This window comes from Rhamphochromis longiceps, linkage group LG16 (assembly GCF_057381845.1).
Source record: "Rhamphochromis longiceps isolate RC_006_pf linkage group LG16, R_longiceps_female_GT1.1, whole genome shotgun sequence".
NCBI classification, from domain to species: domain Eukaryota; kingdom Metazoa; phylum Chordata; class Actinopteri; order Cichliformes; family Cichlidae; genus Rhamphochromis; species Rhamphochromis longiceps.
This window is the reverse complement of record NC_140572.1, coordinates 6,692,790-6,715,077: the sequence shown is the minus strand read 5'-3', so window position 1 is coordinate 6,715,077 and position 22,288 is coordinate 6,692,790. Positions and strand designations below refer to the sequence as shown.

The window sequence follows — 22,288 nt, the reverse complement described above, 5'->3', positions numbered from 1 at the left end:
AGAACAACAAAATAAACTATCACAGCTATGCAGATGACACACAAATATATATCACAATGTCACCAGGAGACCGAGGCCCTGTACAGGCTCTTGGTAAATGCATTGAGGAAATCAATGACTGGTTGTGCCACAATTTTCTCCAGCTAAACAAAAACAAAACTGAGGTAATAGTCTTTGGCGCCAAAGAAAAACGATTACAGGTCACCAGAGAACTTCAATCTATACATCTAAAAACCACAAACCAGGCGAGAAATTTGGGTGTAGTGATGGATGCAGACCTAAACTTAGAAAAACACATTAAGACAATAACAAAGTCAGCTTACTATCACCTCAAGAATATTTCAAGGATAAAAGATCTGATGTCTCAACAGGACCTGGAAAAACTAGTCCATGCATTCATCTTTAGTAGGCTTGATTACTGTAACAGCATCTTTACAGGTCTACCTAAAAAATCAGTCAGACAACTACAGCTCATTCAGAACTCTGCTGCTCGAGTCCTCACTAAGACCAAGAAAGTGGACCACATCAGTCCAGCTCTGAGGTCCTTACACTGGCTGCCTGTCCGTCAGAGGATAGACTTTAAAGTTCTGATGCTGGTCTATAAAGCTCTGAATGGTTTAGGACCAAAATACATCAATGACCTCCTGACCCAGTATGAACCTTCCAGATCCCTCAGGTCATCTGGATCCGGTCTTTTATCAGTTCCCAGAGTCAGAACCAGACACGGAGAAGCTGCATTCAGCTTTTATGCTCCTTATATCTGGAACAAACTCCCAGAAAGCCTCAGATCAGCTGAAACACTCAGTTTATTTAAATCCAGGTTGAAGACTCACCTGTTCTCAGCTGCATTTGAATAAAGCACCAAATCCACACTTTTAAGCTTAAATTTCAAAACTTACATTTAACTACTGATTTTATCTATTGTTCTGATTTGATCTTTTTTGATTTTATATACTGTTTTGTTTGTTTGTTTGTTTGTTTGTTTGTTTGTTTGTTTGTTTGTTAATTAGTTAGTTTATTTGCTTGTTTTAATCAATTTTAAATCATGCTTTTTATTTGTTCTTGTTTCTAATGTCTCTGTAAAGCACTTTGAATCACCTTGTTGTTGAATTGTGCTATACAAATAAACTTGCCTTGCCTTGCCTATGCAGAAGAGCATCTCTAAATACCAAACATGAAGCAGATGAGCTACCCAAGCAGAAGACCACACTTGGTGCTGTTCCTGTCACCTAAGAACTGGAGACTGAGGCTACAATTCCCAAGCGGGTCACCAAAACTGGGCAAGAGAAAATCAGAAAACTGGTCCCGGGTCTGATAAGTCTTGATCAGAATTTGGTGGAACCAACATGAAAATACTGATGTTTTTTTTTGTTTGTTTTTTTTCTCTCACCTGTCCCATTTGGTTCTTTAGCCGTCAGAATTGTTGTCTGAAGACCAACAAGGATACCCAATGGATTTACTTTGCCAAATGGATCATCGTGGCATTGCCGTATTGGTCCATTTGGTCGATCTTTGTTTTTATTATTTATTATATTTTATTTTCAGATGTTACAGACGGGACAGACATGAGTGAGAGATAGGAAAGGGAGAAAGAAAGAGGAAGGAAAGGAAAAACAGAAGGGGAGAGGGACAGTGAGAAAGGGGGGGAGAAAAAAAATAAAAATCTCCTGGATCACCTGTTGAGAGAAGAATAGAAAACAAGCAAAAAAAGACAACAAAAAAAAACAAAGCAACATACTAAACACAACACCATCGCATTAATCTAGCTAAGTGTAAACAGCAGTAAATACTAAATATTCAATGTTGTTGTGCAGCACGCAGGACAGATGTGCTTCGAAGTAGCAGCCAAGAAAGGTGTAATTTGGGTCTACGAGCAGTGAACACCCGTGTGCATACCTGTGTGGATCAGCGCGCTTGTATTCCAAAGGTTTCTCCATGTAACGATCTGCTAGGGAGTGTGGGGGGGCCACAGCCCCGTCCTCCAGGGTGTGAAGCAGGTATGGAGGAGATCAAAACTCCAGACATCCAGAGGCCCCCAGAACACAAGAGACCATGGAAGACCAACAGAGGGGCAGCCGCGCCACTGTTCCAGTAAGAGCTGAGGAGAGTCCCAGATGAGGGCTCACTCAGCAGCCGCGGAGCAGAAGCCAGGGGGAGTTGCAGTGACGCGCCCGTGAGCTCCGCCGGCCGCCAGCTGTGCCTGAGTGACCGAGCCCCAGGCCGAGAGGCCGGGGGCACCCCACCCCCGAAGGGGCCCGAGCGAGCCCCAGGCTCCAGGCCCCGATAAGCGGCCGCCAAGGAGTGAGCCGGTGTGTACCTGGACGCCCACCCCCAGACACAAAGAACCACCAACGCACCGACACCCGAGGGAGTCCGCCACCGGCAGGGGAAGTGGTGGTAGGTGGAGATAGGCCTCCAAACCTTGGAGGGCCTGATACTGATGTTTTGTTACTGACCATGTCCATCCTTTTAGGACCACAGTGTACCATCTTCTGATGGCGGCTTCCAGCAGGATAACACACCATGTCACAAGGTTTAAATCCTCTCACACTGGTTTTATGAACATGTACTCGAATGGTAAAAAAAAAAATGGTTCCAATACAGCACTTTTCTACTTGAGCACTCAAATCGCTTTATACGATAGACCTCATTCACACAAACATTTTTCTCTCTGCTTTTTCTAGCAAAGTGCTTTCAATCTAACATTCACACTGCCATGCAATATGTTTGCTCATCGACAACAAAAGTGACAGTCTGAATTTTTATGGTAAAGCCAGAAAGAAAAAGCTAATATAATTACATAAAACTTACGAAATGAATTTGTATGTATTTGTTCCCCTACAACACAGCCAGAATTGTGGCTCCCAAAGACTGGCTGTGTACCCATGTTGCACACAGAATAAACCAGTCACTCAGAGATATTCCCAATCTCAGCCCATTATGTGTAAAGCGTACCTGTCCACAGAATCAACTCATTCTGACCTGTACAAGGCTGGAATGGGAGAAGCTTGGTGAGAATGCGATGACTATTTGAAAATGGAAGAAATATAAAATAACCAACGGTTGTCGTTGGTCTAGAGCTCCATGCAAAACCTTGCCTCATGGGTTCAGGAGGATCATGAGAAAAGTTGTGAATCAGCCCGTCTTAAGTTTGCCATCGATCATCTAAAAGATTCAGAGAAGGCTTGGGAGAAAGTGATGTGGTCAGATGACACCAGAATCAACCTCTTTGACATTAACTCGACCTGCCATGTTTGGAGGAAGAGTAATCCTGGCTGTGACCCAAAGAATTCAATCCTCACAGTTAAGAACAGAGATTAAAACAGGGGTGTCGAACTCCAGGCCTCGAGGGCCGGTGTCCTGCAGGCTTTAGATCTCACCCTGGGTCTACACACCTGAATCAAACGATTAGTTCATCACCAGGCCTCTGGAGAACTTCAAGAAAGGTTGAGGAAGTAATTTAGCCATTGAAATCAGCTGTATTGGATCAAGGACACCTCTAAAACCTGCAGGACATCGGCCCTCGAGGCCTGGAGTTGGAGACCCCTGCTTTAGTGTTTGGCAGCAAGGACTTCTCCACCAAGTACTTATCTCACTCAATGGCATGCAGATCCTAACTTTTATATAATGTGTGGGGGGGTTCTGGATATATGGTTGACATTCTGTCACTCTCTCCATTAAAATGAAACTAGCATAAAAATAAAGACATTTCTTGTAAGCGAGAAAACTTAGAAATTCACCAGGGGTGAAATAATTATTTCCACCGCTGTCTGTATATAATTCTAAATGACACATAAAAGCTATATGCATTACAATATATTTACATTATGATGTGTCCATAAGGCATAGTTATTCGGTATGTAAGCTTTCGGGCAACTCTAACAAACTTAAGCTCATACATCTCCATTGACAATAGATTACAAAACGTTCAAATGGTTTTAAAGGAGAGTAGTGATCTGCAAAGGTTTAACTGTTGGTTGGCCATTTGTTGAAAGTGAGGATAAAACACATTGTTTACCTCATAAAAACTGAGTGGAAATAAGAATTAAAAGACCTTTTTTGGAGCAACTGTTTTGATGAAGTAATTGACATGAGTAAAGGTCAATTAGGACGTCATAATTATTGTGCTAAGTAACACCTCTGTAAACCTATCACTCCATGTAAAAGGACTACTGTAAAAAAAAAAAAGGCTCCTTTCCATGTAACGGGTGTGTTGTGAGGCTTTCAGTCCCTTCAGCAGTGATTTGTCCTGTTTTGACAGTAGCCTATAAACCAAAACCTTAAAGAAAATGAGAGCAGGAATGAAGTCTATCCTACTGTTAGAAAGAAAGAAATGAGTTTAGTTGAAAGCTGAAAATAGAAGATTTCTGTTGTCATTCACCCTGTTGCTGTTTTCTTTATTCCACACACCCGACCCAGCTGCCTACATGTGTGCTTTGCTCTTGAGCTGCCTAAGGTTCACAGTTTGAAATGCAGAGCCTTCAGCTTTCAGGCCCCTCTTCTGTTAACCAGCTCCCAGTTTGGATTCAGGAGACAGAAACCCTTTCTACTTTTAAGATTAGGCTTAAAACTTTCCTTTTTGATAAAGCACATTGTTATTGCTGGATCAGGTGACCTCGCTTAGTTATGCTGCAATAGGTCTAGGTTGCGGGGGCTGCCCATGATGCACTGTTTTTTTTTCACTCACTATGTGTTTATACACCACTCTGCATTTAATCAATATTCATTTTTAATCTCTGGCTCTTTTCCACAGCGTGTCTTTGACCTGCCTTCCTCCCCTCACCCCCAACCGGTCATGCCAGATGGCTGCCCCTGAGCCTGGTTCTGCCGGAGGTTTCTTCCTGTTAAAAGGGAGTTTTTCCTTCCCACTGTCGCCAAAGCAGGTCATATCATATAAATATATCTATTCTTTGTTGCTTGTCCTTGTCAAGGTCATAGGGGGGCTGGAGCCTGTCCCAGCTACCATATGGTGAGCGGCAGGGTACACGCTGGATGGGTACTCCAGCCTGTTGAAGTGCTAACATGGAGAGATAGACAACCATTCACACTCATGTTCACATCTATGGGCAATTTAGATTTTCCAGTTAACCTAACCCCACTAACTGCATGTCTTTGGACTGTGGGAGGAAGCTGGAGTTCGTGGAGAGAACCCACACAAGCACAGGGAGAAGAAAGGCCACGGCCAGGTGGTAGAATCAAACTCAGGACCTTCTTGCTGTGAGGCAACAGTGCTTATCACCTCGCCACTGTGCTGCCCATCAAATATAAGATATGTGATATGGGTTTTCTCTGTTTTCTTTGTATTTTTGTTGGGCCTTAACCTTACAATATACAGTGCCTCGAGGCAGCTGTTGTTGTGATTTGCCATTATATAAATAAAACTGAACTGAAAATTGAATTGAACTCATAAATGTGGGGACCTACATTGCAACACTATCTCCTGGATGACAGCTGGATGGCAGCAATATGGACCAAAACTATTTGAGCATCAATGGGTAAGGCTGTGTATCAACACAAGCGAAGAAAATGAAACTAACACTACAATTTATTTGGCTAAAATGTATCAGTGTTGCCAAAGACTGAAGGGCTGGCATAATGCTCATTTTTCTGTGTCCCGTAATACCAATTTTGGTCCAACAATAAAACACATAAATATACTGAATGACATATCAGACTGTGGATTTATAGTGCACAGTCTATGTAGTGACAGTAATTTTCAAGGATTTAGAGGATTATCTAGCCTCTTCGGGGACAATAGTAATAATGGTGCACAGGCATAACAATTTTTACTCCCATACAGCAATCCAACCTGATTGTGTCTTTTATAAAATACACATGAATGAGTAAGCAGACAGTTTGTGATCTTGTCCTTCTTGCTATAGGCTTACAAACTTGTCAGCAACCTTCAATTAAAACCACCCACTAAACTCCAAGTTTGAAAAGTGAAGTTAATGTAAACAGGATTAGTTCAGAATGCCAAATAATCAATGTCTAAGGAATAAAGTACACTGCTCTCCAACCTCCAGAAGTCACCAAAAGCTGCACATTGCATGATGTGCATGACACTGTGCATCATCTGAATCCAACAGTTAAATTCACCAGGAATGAGAAAAGAATGAAAAAAAAATTAAAACATGAAAGATTTTTTTTTTTTTAAACAGTATAGAAACCACAGACTTTGTATGTCAGAACTTCATTTTTCTCCACAACTTGCTAATGGATCAACAAAAGCACAAACAAGAGTAGCCAGTATATATTTTCCCCCATTTGATAACAGATGCTTTCTGCAGGTACGTGGTCCCAAGCTGCCACTGGCAGATCATTTCCCCACGAACCAGCATTTATGGTTCAGCAGGGTAGGCGCGTTTGTGGTCGGTTGGCAGTCCTGTTGCAGCCGCTCTGTTGTCAGATAGAGGCAATGGACAAAGTATAAGGTACAACAAATCTCTGGGCCACTCTTACTCTCTTTTATGCTATTGAGTTAAGTTATACCATACAAAGAACTGAAGTGAAACCGAATGTTAAACAACAACAAGCTTTTCATGGTGTATTTGTTTAACTTAAAATCGCTGTGTACTCCGCTGTCGCTCCCTTCCCTATTCCAGCCTACTAGTTAACCAACCAAGATGTGCAGACGCATACATAATCGCATGTAGCAGTGCGCAGTTTGGATTTTTGGAGAACTAAACAGGAGCATGGCTTAAATTATTGTCTCACAAATGTGTCAGTATGCTACACACATTTTGGATCTAACAGGGGAATGGGTATGATTTCACTCCTCTCCATGGCTAGCTGATGGACCAACAGAACATGTAAAAGTGTATCACACACTGGTTATACCATATACTTTGTACACTGCCTCCATCTGACAACAGAGCTCTTTGCAAGGTAGCCAGGACGGTCACATAATGATTGATTGATTGATTGATTGATTGGTAATTAATTTCAACATGTGAACAATATACAGGTACATTTAGAAAAGAAAATAAGAGAGAGAAAAAATACTACACACAAAAAAATGTTCAGATTAATTTACATGTTGAAAGGGAGTGGGAAGAAGTAAACACTTATTTAATCCCACCCCTTTGCCATAAATTATCAGTTAATATTTAGTCAGCTTCCTTGATATAATTTGTAATAAAAATAGTGAACAGATTTCTGATATACTATATACTATAATATCACATCACATCATGATTTTTTTTTTTTTTTAAATAGAGACATTCACTTAATTTAAATATTTTCCTTTTCTTTATAGTTTGAGAAGATCATATTTTTATAACTCTTTTTGAACAGTTTTATGTTTGGACATTGCTTTAACTCCATATTCAGTTTGTTCCATAGTTTCACTCCATGAACAGAAACACAAAAGCCTTTTCTTGTAGTACGGACCTTCCCTGTTTTGAAGTTACAAAAACCCCTTAAATTATAACTTCCTTCTTTCAGAAAAAACATACTCAGAATATTACCTGGCAGTTCTTTATTTTTTGCTTTGAATAGAATTTGTGCTGTTTGGAATTTCACTAGATCATCAATTTTCAATATTTCAGACTGCAAAAATAGTGAGTTTGTATGTTCCTGTAACCTGCAATGTGGATGATTCGAATTGCTTTTTTTTGAAGAGTAAAAAGTGAATGTAATATGGTTTTATAGTTGTTGCCCCAGACCTCTGCACAATAGCTTAAGTATGGTGAAACCAGTGAACAGTAGAGAATATGAAGTGATGTTCTGCCAAATACCTGCTTTGCCTTGTTGAGTATTGCAATGCTTCGTGATACTTTGGAATGAATATATCTTACGTGAGCTCTCCAGTTAAGTGTTTCATCTGTTATTACCCCCAGAAATGTATTTTCACTGACTCTTTCAATATCAACGCCATTTATTTGAATCTTTGCATTTGTATTTAAACTACTATTTCCAAATAACATAAGTTTAGATTTATTCAAATTTAATGATAATTTGTTTTTATCAAGCCAGAACTTCACTTTACTTATTTCATATCCTCCAGTAAATTCTGCAGATCATCACCAGAGCAGAAAATGTTTGTATCGTCAGCAAAGAGAACCATTTTTAATACTTTGGACACTTGCAATGTCAACAAGCAATGTCCACACATAAGGAGCAACCACCATTTAATTTCACAAACTGCTTCCTGTCACCTAAATAACTCTGGACCCAATCTAAAACTACCCCTCTGACACCATAACGTTCCAGTTTTCCTATTAATATATCATGATCTGTAGTGTCAAATGCCTTTGTCAAGTCTATGAATAACCCAGCCACATATTGCTTTTTGTCTATGGAATTTGTGATGTATTCTATTGAATCTAATAGTGCTGGTGATGTTGATCTGCTTGATCTGAATCCGTACTGACTCTCAGTGAGTAGTTTATGTTTATCTATAAATTTTTCCAGTCTGTTTTTAAACAGTTTTTCAAGAACTTTTGAGAATTGAGGTAGTGAAGAGACAGGCCTGTAGTTTGTGAAATGGTGTTTGTTTCCAGGTTTGTATAGAGGTATAACTTTTGCTATTTTCATTCTGTCTGGAAATCGACCAGTTTGAAATGATAAATTACAGATGTATGTAAATGGTTTTATAATAGCCTCAATGACTCTTTTAACCACTATCATATCAATATCATTACAATCCAAAGATTTCTGATTTTTACATTTTTTTGACAATTTCAAAAACTTCATTTTCATCAACACCTGTGAGGAACATAGAATATGGATTTCTGTCAATCAGTGTATCGGGTTTTTCCTGTGCTTTCCCAGGATGAGTGATTGTTCTTGCTAAATTTGGTCCAGCAGTTACAAAGAATTCATTGAGACTATTTGCCACAACATCCATATTGTATTCTTCATGGTCATTACAAATGAAATACTTGGGACAGTTCTTTTGTCCAGTCCCACGTTTTATAACACTGTTCAGGATTTCCCATAATCTTTTATTATTATGTCTATTTATAGTCCACTATGCCAGTGGACTGTGAATCTGCTACCTCTGCTAAACCATAAATTCCACGCTAGACAGGTGAAACCCCTCTTTGATGAAAGACACATTTGTGAATGTAAGTGGATGACATAACCTATGTCGAAGACACCGCTGCCAGCTTGTGCTAGCTGTGTAAAGTTACATGTAGTTAGATTTCTAGGTGCATGTGTGTCAGGTTAAGACACAGGGTTTCAGATAACAGCAATAACAGCTTACCTATGGCATACATTAGGGAAGCCTAAGTTCACTGTAAAGCTAATACCGCACACTTCTTTTTGTCTGATTCAGTATTTGTTTGCTGTAATAAGCCAGATTCCTCCAGTAAGTTCTTCTTTTTTAAATCTGTGTTTTGCTAACCAAATTTGCATCCCGTCTCATAACACAATAAAGTACATTCCTTGCTAACTGAGCTAGTTAGCACAACTGTTAAAGAGTTAAAAACTCTCAAAGTCTACTCTTCAGAAAGCAATGACAAATTCAAGGCTTCAAAACAGTAGTCTGGACACAATTTAGTAAAAATGCAGTGACTATTTTTTATAATTTGGTTAAGTGTCTGAGTGCAGTCAGCCCAGGACTCAAAGAGAGTTAAATGCAAGTAATGCAGTACACAGCCACACTGTGACATTTCACAGGAGACAAAAAATCTGCAAGTAGAATTAACACCAGTTTTATCACTTAGTAGCCTACTTTTCACCAAGATGCAAACCCACCCGAAACTGTGTGTAGCCTACTACACACCAGAGCAGTAGAGCCACACTATGAGTCAGAAATGCTTCACAGAAGTGCATCCTCTTCTCTTGACTCCCAGAAGAAACGATTGCAGTGTTGGAATCTGTTGCTTTATGAGAGGAGGAGAGATGGATGAGACAAACCAGTGGAGTAGTCAGGGTGTGTCCAGCAGAGTGCCTGTGGATCACTGCGGGTGCCACTGGCCTAGACACCGGCACTTTATCACCACACCACAATGATTCTGTTGCTGTGCAGAAAATCAAGATCAAAGCACAAGAACAGCAACTGTCACACAAGTCAGGTAAGGGCATTAAATATAATCTGAATTATTGTGGCTGCACACCAGTCTCCACCTCTAACATAAATAACCGAGAGTACTGTTTGCATTTTCCACTGAAGCAAGCTACATCATTGATTGTCAACTGAGAGAGAGAGAGAGACCACTTTTCAAACTCTAAACACACACAAATAATTCCACATTTCCCTCTGCATGTCCTCATTTGGTTCAGCCCGAGCTGTACCTCTCAATTTGAGCAACCTCTCTGTAGTTTTATTAATGGTCGCAGTGAAAGCATTAATCAGTCTGTATTCTGCTGACAGACAGATCCAGTGATCGGCATCATGGAAGGCGGCCAGGAGGAGGCCGTGGGCTGGAGGAGGCCGCTTAGATAAGATGGTAAAGGAGTCAGCGAGGGGAGATGCTACGACACTGAGAAATGACAATAACACTCAAGAGAAGGAAAACAGCAGCTTCGCCTCTGTGATGATCACCGATATTAATGAGGAGAAAGCAGCACGTGAAAAATGAGTCGTCATCTTCAACAAAGGAGCGCTTAGAGAGACATTTATTATCGGAATGATTTGGTACCTGAAGGCTGTTGTTTACAAATGTGTTAATATAAGACGAGGAAATAGCTCAAAGTGAGTGAATATACAAGTGTTAGTCATTCATGTGGGTATTTAAAAAAAACAACGAATGTATTCATTTGTTATGTTGTTAGAAAGTTTCACTGGGACTTCTGGGCGAAGGAAAAATAAGTTCTGAAATTATTTTGCGCTTGAGTCAGACAATCGTGTTTACAGCACATCGAAGACAGACAGTCTGATGCGTAGACATAACTCAAGGTGACAGAGTTTTATTTCTTACCTTCGTATTAATATTCCATCACGGTGTTCATATCCTGAAATATTGCTGTTATGACTTGCAAACTGAGACAGCTGCAGCTGTTGTAGCAATGCTCAAATGCACAGCTTTCACATAGTTAATAGGTTGTTATATAATGTTCAATGTGTGTGTGTGTGTGTGTGTGTGTGTGTGTGTGTGTGTGTGTGTGTGTGTGTGTGTGTGTGTGTTTGTGGATTTGATCAATTTTTCTGTATAGACAACTGTGGCACCTGAACATTGCAAACATGCCAGCAATGCCAACCAATTTCCCATGTTACACCGAGCACACATAACACAACATAAATACAAGCTTATATTTGTGAGTCAGTCCATCGTACCCTGAAGATGCTGCTCTGGATGTTATTACCTTGGTCCTGCAGAGCTACTGTGAGGCAGTGTGGAGTTAGCTTTGACCATGATATATTGTCTCACACACAGAACAACACTCCAGGACTCCTTTTATTAACCAACACAATATTGCCAACACACCTGTAAGTGCTTCTACCTACAGGCTGGGCTACTACAATTCCTTGATAAGAGACTGTCCTAGAAAGTCCCTGAAAAGCTGTTAGTTGATCCAAAATGCTGCATCATAAGTAAAAGCAAGAAGAAGAAAGATGCGTCGTACTCCTAAAATATTACCTTCTTTCAGTGGTTTCCTGAAAAATACAAAATGAAAATTGCTCCACTTGACCAAGCTCAGATACATCATAGCACCAGCGCCCTCATAGCTCATAGAGTGCAGGCTTAGTGGCAGTTCACCGAGTCTTTACAGTAAAATGTGAGGTAGAGCCTGTCAGATTCCTCTGCTCTGGATCTTGCTACCAGTTTGAAGATCATCTGTGGCAATTTGTGTCAATATTTTTTTTTAAATGTCCCCAAAAGTTTAAAAAACTTTAATATAAAATCCACTAGTGGACAGAAAAATGACATCATCAGCAAGAATCAAGGAATTAGACTTCATTTTTAAACTTGTGGTTATTTGAGTAACCGACTCTTAACTTTGACCCATTGGTGGCTCTTGAGTGCTTGAGGTGCAAAAGAGCTGGGGGAGTCTTCCCAACCAGTATGCCAACATTCAATACTATTAGCAATTTTTGGAGGGCAGTTTGTGGCAGTCATTTCAGTTCTAGGGTCTCATTCAACCACTTCCATTCTGGAAGGAAGTAAAGACGGAAAGACCCTTAAACGTTGATTCCCAATTTAAATGCAGTAACTCCTTAAAAAGGGGGAGGGGTGGGAGTTCTGGTGGATTTCTAAGCATTAATATATTATGTATTCAATTATTATTATTAATGACACCATAAGGTATACTGCCACAGTGGTTGTGATAAATTTTTGCAGGCCACTGTAGTGGCCACCTCAAACACTACAAGCACTTTCAACAAATCACTACAGCTGCGTCATGTGACCATCTAATATTTATTCTGTTTTGTATTTACCAAGCGAACAGCCGGTTGTGTTTGATGTGTGTTTTGCAGTATCCCAGGAGACATCCGGCAGACGGCCTAGGATGGGCAGATCCCACAACGTCTGAAGTTTCAGCCAGAAAACACTGTTATCGTCTGCCGGGACCGAGAGTTTTGTCGCTACCGCCGGCGGCTCTGCATCCACTCTCCATGGGGAAAACAAGGTAATTGTTTGATAGGAATTACCAGCTTAGCATTAATCCACTGGCCAGTTCTTCTGTGTTGAAGTGTGGTATGAGCAAAGCCTGCCTAGGAGGAACTGAGGGGGAATGGACTGTACTAGGAGTATAAAGGAGGCAGGGAAGGAGACCGCACCGAAGCGCGGTCCGTTGAAGAACCCAATCAAATCTTCGAGTGAGTCCAATCTAGTCTGACAGTGTTGGTGTTTTAGCCACTGACTTACTGACACAAAACACAACACTTCAGTTACTTCTCACCTCACGTCAGAAATGCAACAGCTGTGTTTAACTGAATTACCACCTTGCAGCATTATTTCACTGCCACAAGCTGCAATTTAGTTGTTCACTGGCAATCACTGGAATGAGATGGACAGATGTACATATGTCACTCTGTCACAGAGTGAGTTAACATTTTGAGTCATGTACACATAAAAAGAGCTAAAAGTAGATGAGAAAACAGTGGAAAGCTAGAATGAGAAGCAGCATGCACACAAGCAGAGCAGTGAATTTTTTGAAAGGGATGTTACTCGACCACAGAGATAAGATGGTTCTGTCATCACCCATCAGCACCGGTAATACTAATAAAACTTGTTCATATTAAGTTTCTATTTATTCAATAATTATTGGATTTTTTTTTAAAATTGTTTAACCAGCCTTTTTGGTGCTTTTTGGTACTTTTACCAATTTTAACTCCTTTTTGTTTTTGTGTTTTTTTATGGCAAATCATCCATCCATCCATTTTCTTCTGCTTATCCAGGGCTGGGTCGCAGAGGCAGCAGCCCAAGCAGAGAAGCCCAGACCTCCCTCTCTCCAGCCACCTCCTCCAGCTTGTCCGGGGGAACACCAAGGCGTTCCCAGGCCAGCCGAGAGGTATAATCTCTCCAGCGTGTCCTGGGTCTGCCCCGGGGCCTCCTCCCGGTGGGACATGCCTGGAACACCTCACCCAGGAGGCACCCAGGAGGCATCCTTGTCAGATGCCCGAACCACCTCAGCTGGCTCCTTTCGATGTGGAGGAGCAGCGGCTCTACTCTGAGCCCCTCCCAGATGGCCGAACTTCTCACCCTATCTCTAAGGGAGAGGCCAGCCACCCTTCGGAGGAAGCTCATTTCTGCCGCCTGTATCCGCAATCTCGTTCTTTCGGTCACAGATCGTGACCATGTCATGGAGTGCTATGAGACTCGCTTGGCACAAAGCTTTGTGACCAGTTGTTTGCAAAAGGAATTTTACTTTTTTCTTTTCTTTTAACTAAAAGAGAGAGAGAATCAATCTTTATGAAATCACACCATTGCCCACCATCAGATGCAAAAGTAAGGGGGTTGCTTCAATTCCCAACAAGACACGCCGCCTAATTTTCAAGGTGGTCTTTATGCAAACTGTTCACTCTGTAAATCTTCAACAGGACAACATGCCAATATGCCATGGGTACATAACCAGTCATTATCTGACCACACCAGAGCCAAAAACAGAAAAATGCTCATTTTAAAATCAATCAGAAAACAGAGACCAGATGTTTTTGAATCAAACATCAAAAACATCATTATACTGAGTTCAAAAACACTCTGTGGCTGTGAAAAAAAACCAGTCCACCGAAACAAAAAATATATAAAAATAACCTGGATGTTCAAGCTTTCAATAATCCAAACGCAATGAATCGTAAACCTTAAGAAAGACAAAGAGTGAGTAAAAATCCTGAGAATGGCCAGACAAACAAAGAGTGAGTTTAGTGGCATTCCCCTGTTATCTCAGCCACACGGCTATAATCAAAAAACACTTTTGTCCTTGCTTAATGCTGAAACATCTGTAGAAAGAACGCATTGTGCACTTCCAGTAATTCCTCCCTGAAAATAAGCTCTCAAGATCTCCAGAAACACTGCAGCATTTCTACCCTGTGCGTATTCAGGGAAACCCTAGGATTGTAGGAAGCTTCTTTTTCCGAAGGCCTCCAAGTCATCGACTCATTATCGAATTTCTGCCATCTGTGACTCTCTGGCGAGTGGTCAAGCCTTGGCAAGGCTCAGCTGTGTCCTTGAGCAAGGTGAGGTGGGTCTCGGCACTGGGTGAGTATCAGCAAGTTTCCTTTCAAATGCATTTTGTGATTCACAATGAGGATCGTGTTGATGACACAATATGAAATCATAGACAGCAGCAGTCATGGAATTACACAACAGAAAAAGATGTTAGAAATTAGTTCTTTTATTTAAACCTTTAATTGTACACAGTGATATTTAGCTGCAGGATAGGACAAATAAAGCTGCTCACTGTTAACCACAGAAAACTGTAACGGTCAAATAGTCTGTCCTTGTCAGTATATTTAAACCGCAGTATTAAAATGTACAATTCTGAAAGTTGTTTTTGTCATGCTGGGAAAAGTGGGTCCAATACACTAATATACATAAGCTGAATTTAATTCTCAAATTTTAAAATCATTACTTTGGTAACTGGTCACTCCCGATTGTTCGTTGTTTTTCTTTTGTTTCTGGACGCAGGCCTAAACTTAGAAAAACACATTACACTCTCAGAAATAGGGGTACCAAAGTGTACCAAAAAGGGTACAAATGCTTGTCGCTGGGGGTGTTCCTTTTTGAAGGACATTTCTGTACCCTTTAGGCTTGGTACATTTTTGTACCTTATAAAGTTGTACCATCTGAAGTACAATCATGTACTTTCCTAAGACATAAATGTACCTTCAAACTATAGTACAGAAATGTTCCCTTGAAAAGGGTACAATAGGGTACCTATGAGGGTACCCCCCCAGCGACAACCTATTTCGTACCTAAAGAGACAAAAATGTACCCCCAATAGTCCAAAATATTTGGTTATTTAACTATTTATTTTCGATAATAGAATCACATCAAAGCATTTAAACAACCACAGGAATACATCCTTGATTACATTCATACATTGCCATAGGACATGTTAAGAAAAATACATTCATTTAAAAAAAAGTAAACAATCACATAAAGACATTAAACACCTGAACACAATGTTTTGACGGATCACAGAGATGTCATGTATTTAAAAAACTGTCCACACAAATGTTTTGCTCTACTTCATCAAGCCAGAATATATATATGTCATATATATAGACAAAGTGGAAAATGTTCTTGCAATCACGTCACACAGAATACCTCAAGGACACAAACAGTCTATCATCAACTAAATAGGTGTCTAGAGCTTGAAAATCTAATTCATTTCCTGGATTGAACAGGATCCAGTCATTGTCAACTGCCACTTGGTAAGCATGGAAATGACATTCATAAGTGCGAGGAAGTAACAGTTTCCCACACAATACCCAACAAGTATCAACATTCAAAATATACTTGATTTTAAAGAATATAGGTATGGCTTCAGTGTGTACATGGCCAACTACAAAAACATCCTCAAGTTCATATTTGACACTGCTGACAGATATAGCAGACACACGCTGAAGCACTTTATCCTGAAAATGCACATCTGTAAAACTTTTGTTCATTTCCAGAGCATTCTGTAAGTCACCTGGCAGAGATGAAAATGGCACACTGACACTTGTGCTGAGTGAATGTTCAAAGTCAACAAGCAACCTACCTGAAGAAAACTCCCAGCACTGTTTCATTTGATGACGATTGCTAAGAGTTGCAGTGATGTTTACAAAGTTTTTGCATTTACTCGCTATATTTTTGAAATATTGATGCTTGCTTTCATATCTCATACACCATAAAGGGCGAAGAGGACCATACATCAAAATCAGCCTTGGGTAGTGAATAAGGTAGTGACACTTGGGTGTTAAAACATTTCCAAAGACTTTTGTAGTCATTTCAAGAAATTCTTGAATAAGCAGGTTTAAATGAGCAAGCTCATCTTTTCTCACATTTGTAGCCATTACACGATCTACGATTTCTGAACATAATAAGAACACATGCCAATATGGAGTGCCAGGTGGAACATGGGGAGCCATTAAAAAAGGCAAGAGCCTGAAAAGGCACCATTTTTGACTGGCTGATCCAACTATGTTAGAATTTCGAAGCATCTTTTCCGTCAGTGGCACTGGTCTGTTCGGCTTGTCATTCCTCCCAAACTTCACATTTTTCAGCTCATCATTGATTTCATATATGGTGATGTGCTTTTCCCTGTGAGCTTTACAAATAACCAAGTTCATTACCAAAGGAATAACCCCCTCCAGCAAGTCGTGCATTACATCTGGGGGAAGAGACTGGGTCACATCAAAATAAGGCAGTGCATCAAATGTACAGTTACCATACACACCGTACAAAGCAGCACTCTCTGGGTTGTTTTCCACACAGTTTATGTGGTACTCATGTACTTTGGTTGTTCTAATAACAAAATGGTCCTCACAAAAGTGCTGTTGTATCTCCGAGTGCGAGGCCATACAAAATCGGCATATTCTGCCTGTATTGAAAGACATTGAGAAACGCCCAATCATATGAGCAGAAAGGTTGTCGCATGAAATGGTAGCAAGAGCAGCATGAACTGTGTGCTCTACTTCATCGACACAGATAGTGAAACCCTCTGTGGACAGCATCTTCAAGTCAGTTATCAAGGGCTGAAGTATAGTTTCAAGCCCACACTCTTTTAAATGTGAATGGCGAACCAGTAAGGCTAAATGAATGTGACTCAACTTTGAGCGATGTTTTCCACTTATGTTTCCTATAGTATAATAAAATGCACAGATTTTGTATTTAATTCGTTTTGCACCAAGGGGGTTCACAATTTCAAATTCATCTTCATAAAAATGAAGTCTTAGAGCTTGAGGATGGTCTTTGAAAAATGAGTGGTCTTTAAAATACATGCCATCTTTGTAATCAGTCAAAACATCATCATCTTGATTTCTGTGGTTATCCAGAACAATTTGTTCCCACACATCCTCCACCTGACAGTATTTGTTTAATACCTGTAGGATTGGAACATACGAATAACTACCAATTTTCACACCAGAATGGTCTCTTACTGTGTAACTGATAGGTTCTGTCATGTTCATTTTTGATTTGCAGTGTTCTTTTATCATAAATGGTGAACGAATTGAATCACATGCTTTCTGGAAAAAATCTGAAGTAGACAAAACCTGCTCAAGTTCTGGACAATCACTGAGGCGGAAACCATGTTTATCCAAATGATAACGAATAAACGAGTCGTAGTTTTCTTTAAAAAAACACAAAAGAAAACTAAGATCATCAACGATGTCTTGCTGAACAGAGTGTGGAAGGTTATTTTTTTCAGTACATTTGAGAATAAAGCTAAATAAATGATCTCCTAAATTATCAAGCAAACTGTCCATACTAGGTGGTGTGGGCTGCTGAACTGTGTGCGTCTCGTCTGAACTGTGTGTGTGTGGGTCTTCAACCTCTTTGTGTGCATGGTTTTCAAATCCATCTTCAACTACCTCAAGGCTATTCAAAACAGAGGGTTTGTGTTTGCGATACACATGGCGTCGAAAAGAGTGATACTTGGAAAAAGCTGCCTGGCAGTCATTTATTCCACAAGTGATGCTGAAATGAGGCTCATGTGCGTGTACTAACCCAACATGTATAATCAACTTCCTCAGAGTAAATGCCCTTTTTGAACATTTTGAACATTTGTGGAGTGGGGGCATATTTAATAGAGTTGGTTAAGTACCCTGGTGACACTTACTGGCAGGGGTTTGTCTCCCTGGTCTCCTATGTTGACAATGCAGTTCTGAAGAAAGACAAGTGTTTTCTTGAAGTATGCAGGGTAGGTCATGTTGAACATGAAGAAGGTGGAGAATGCTGAGATGTAGGCCTCATCCAGCGAGACCTTCTTCAGTGGCAAATCCTTGGTCATTTGAAGAACATTTTGAAGAACAGCAGTGAAGTTTTCGCTAAAGCGGCGACAGATGTTGTCTTGGCAGGGATGCATTAAATCAACCTCATAACACAACTGGAAATGAAAAGAGCAGAATAGACAAAAGAATGACATTTTACATTGAGGATTTAAATTTTTGACATGTTTAAAGACACAGACTGGAGATAAATGTAAAGTGCTTTAACCCGTGAACAAAAATTCTAAAGATAATGAACAGATTGATTAATCAGTTAGTACAGAAAATAATAATCAGATTTAGAAACAAAAAATCATTAGCTGTTTCCCCAATCATCTTAACAATTCTTACCCCTGCAGATGTCCCCAGGAATGGATATCTCTTTAATAGGTCCACAGTACACATTCCTTCAGCTACCTCTCGACGTCTCCATGCAAAGGTTTTTGTCATGCGGTCTTTCACCAGTGCTGTGTCAGGATGTAGCTTCTTGTGCTGATCATTTAGCACCTTGATATGAGCATCAACGGAGGCTGCATCTTCCCCCACAAAGCACGAATCCTTTGTCAAAACAGATATCAGTATTATCATAAGTAAAATCTGATAAGTTAATGTTACTCGAAATGCAGTAATTTGTACACCAAATGCTTTGAAAAAAATGCAAAAATGTTGAATAGGAATTGCAAGTTGAGCTGACTTTTGTTAAATCAACTGTGAAGTTCCTTTTTCTATGTTAATGTTATCTGTTAACATGTTTCTTTCAATTAATGTTTACTTTTAGCTTTACAGTGAACATAATAAGACTACATATGTTACCTTAGCTCTTAAAGGCTGAGGGTGTGAGGACTTACGAGAGAGGGCTTCAGTCTCTTCAGACAGGAGCTGCTGGATTCCTCTGTGGTCCGATGTTTCTGCGTGCGTCCAAACTTTTCTTTAACCCGGTTCACTTCTTCGTTGCTGATTAGGGGAGCCCGTTCTGCTTTGAACTTTCTCTTGAGTTGGCTGTGCCAGGTGTCCTAGTTGTTTCAAATGTATATAAGTAGTTAATTATGCTTACTTTATATTAATATAATCTATAAAAGAAACAAAAAAGGAGAGGTACTCACATAACCATTTCCGTGTACATCTCTTAAAGGATACTTCACAATCAGGGCTTTGATGACCTGGATGTAGTCTGAGTGGGTTGGGTACCTGTTTCAAACATAAGAAAGACAACCCACAGTGCACTGATTACTCTTATCCTTTCCTGGGGGCTTTTCTGTTCTTCAATTCTTCTAATCATATTGTTATTACCGTAAATAGTATGTTGTAGACCAATGTCAAATCAATGTAGCTAAAGTTGATTTAAATTTTTTTAAAATGGGCGTGGACAAACAGCCACACCTCTCCCAAACTTAATAACATAATAATAACAATAAGCTATCATTGTGAATCTGTCTATATTCCCCAAAAGGAAGTTACAATTAATTCTCTTGATTAATTGTTAATATAAATTAACTGGTAATATAAAAATGTAAGTAAGTGTACGTGTCCCTGCACAGAGCTTACAGCTCTCATATTCGAAAATCCCACTAAGTAGGTGGAATGGTACAAATGTGTACCTTCCATTGTTTAAAATCCCTTTGAGCGGGAAACAAGTTAGATGGGATAAATTTTGCTTAGAAAACGATTTTGTTAATAGCTATATTTACATACTAGCATGTTTTGAGAAATTATTGATTTTTTTTACATTTTTGTACACGGTTCGACACTATTTATTGATAAAACACTCGAATACGGCGGGCAGACAGACGTTGAACATTCCACCAACAGTCTAAATAGTCCACATTTGTACCTTTCTTTGTTTAAAACTTAGCTAACTGCTAGCTTTCGCCCATGTTAAATCTAGCTCTTCGGACTTTTGCTAACTCTACTGTAAAATTACACGTTGTAATTTTTATAAAAACACAAAATCACACCCGACTTACCTCTAAATCTTTGCGCCTCGTCGTCTGACACATCAATGCCTTCTTCCATCAACCTTTTAAGGAGCTCCTCCGTGGATAACCCCCTGAGAGTCATTTTCTGTGTCAACGCTAGTCAGCTCGGAGGCGGAGCACTCATCACTGCTGCCTTTTCGGCCTTTGGGATTAATGCGCGTTGCGAACTTGACACATGAAAATACAACATTGTGGTATTAATGCGCAGTTGTTTAGAAACCGTTATGCTGTCTTGGCGAACTATATTTGTAACTTACAAAATGTAGTCACCGTAACATAAAAATCTGCTTGACATTTTAACTTCCAAAGAACCTCGGTTTAACTTGATGTTGCAAATTCCATAAAAACCTCACAATTAATGAACAATTCTAGGATGTAGTTAAAGCAAAAAAGTAAAGTCCAAACATAACAGTAAAATGATTTCACGTTTTTGAAAGATTTAAAACATTAAAAAATTATAACTGGAACTTAATAAAATGGAAATGGACCAGTTTTTTTTTAACATCATTTGGTTGTGCCTGCATGTCATTGTGTGTGTGTGTTTTTTAATATAATTTAACATAACTTACACAAAGGTAGGTTACAGATATTCTTTGCATCATAGGATAATTTACGTACAGAGGAGAGGACCAACAGATTTGATTATAACATGTAGCTTTTATGAGCACACTCACATCTCATATGAATTTTACAATTAACCAGGCCCATCCAGATTTTCCCATGCTGACCCATTACCACATTCTGCCACTGCAGTACAGGTCAAAATGGTACAGATTTGTACTTTATTTCAAATTGAACCTTTAAAGGGGCATTTCTGGACTTTTAAAGACCAGTATTGTACTTTTAAGGGAACATTTTAAAAAAAATGTACCTATAGGTACAAAAATGTTCTTCTCTCGTACCTCTATTTCTGAGAGTGCAGTGAATTTTTTGAAAGGGATGTTACTCGACCACAGAGATAAGATGGTGCTGTCATCACCCATCAGCACCGGTAATACTAATAAAACTTGTTCATATATGAAGTTTCTATTTATTCAATAATTATTGGATTTTTTAAAAAATTGTTTAACCAGCCTTTTTGGTGCTTTTTGGTACTTTTACCAATTTTAACTCCTTTTTGTTTTTGTGTTTTTTTATGGCAAATCATCCATCCATCCATTTTCTTCTGCTTATCCAGGGCTGGGTCGCAGAGGCAGCAGCCCAAGCAGAGAAGCCCAGACCTCCCTCTCTCCATCCACCACCTCCAGCTTGTCCGGGGGAACACCAAGGCGTTCCCAGGCCAGCCGAGAGGTATAATCTCTCCAGCGTGTCCTGGGTCTGCCCCGGGGCCTCCTCCCGGTGGGACATGCCTGGAACACCTCACCCAGGAGGCACCCAGGAGGCATCCTTGTCAGATGCCCGAACCACCTCAGCTGGCTCCTTTCGATGTGGAGGAGCAGCGGCTCTACTCTGAGCCCCTCCCAGATGGCCGAACTTCTCACCCTATCTCTAAGGGAGAGGCCAGCCACCCTTCGGAGGAAGCTCATTTCTGCCGCCTGTATCCGCAATCTCGTTCTTTCGGTCACAGATCGTGACCATGTCATGGAGTGCTATGAGACTCGCTTGGCACAAAGCTTTGTGACCAGTTGTTTGCAAAAGGAATTTTACTTTTTCTTTTCTTTTAACTAAAAGAGAGAGAGAATCAATCTTTATGAAATCACACCATTGCCCACCATCAGATGCAAAAGTAAGGGGGTTGCTTCAATTCCCAACAAGACACGCCGCCTAATTTTCAAGGTGGTCTTTATGCAAACTGTTCACTCTGTAAATCTTCAACAGGACAACATGCCAATATGCCATGGGTACATAACCAGTCATTATCTGACCACACCAGAGCCAAAAACAGAAAAATGCTCATTTTAAAATCAATCAGAAAACAGAGACCAGATGTTTTTGAATCAAACATCAAAAACATCATTATACTGAGTTCAAAAACACTCTGTGGCTGTGAAAAAAACCAGTC

At 40.0% G+C, this 22,288-nt stretch overlaps 1 protein-coding gene across 1 annotated transcript; it reads right to left on the bottom strand.

Annotated features, from left to right (window-relative positions):
- Window positions 1–17,736: 17,736 nt before the first annotated feature.
- Window positions 17,737–20,368, bottom strand: LOC146650498 (sterile alpha motif domain-containing protein 3-like). The gene is made up of 6 exons (XM_085383727.1): window positions 20,275–20,368; window positions 19,909–19,927; window positions 19,414–19,498; window positions 19,159–19,323; window positions 18,662–18,868; window positions 17,737–18,429 (listed from the first exon to the last, which is right to left on the bottom strand). Exons 1-6 carry the CDS (start codon window positions 20,366–20,368, stop codon window positions 18,127–18,129), a joined length of 873 nt encoding a protein of 290 aa, XP_085239853.1. The 3' UTR covers window positions 17,737–18,126.
- Between the last annotated feature and the right edge of the window lie 1,920 nt (window positions 20,369–22,288).

Bases quoted from the DNA above. Each gene is read 5' to 3' on its own strand.
- LOC146650498 (XM_085383727.1), bottom strand. From the start codon at position 20,368: ATGACTCTCAGGGGGTTATCCACGGAGGAGCTCCTTAAAAGGTTGATG. The intron at 19,324-19,413 runs GTGAGTACCTCT...TGAAACAACTAG, and splicing joins ATGTACACGGAAATGGTTAT to GACACCTGGCACAGCCAACT. The intron at 18,430-18,661 runs GTAAGAATTGTT...TTTCATTTCCAG, and splicing joins TCCTGGGGACATCTGCAGGG to TTGTGTTATGAGGTTGATTT.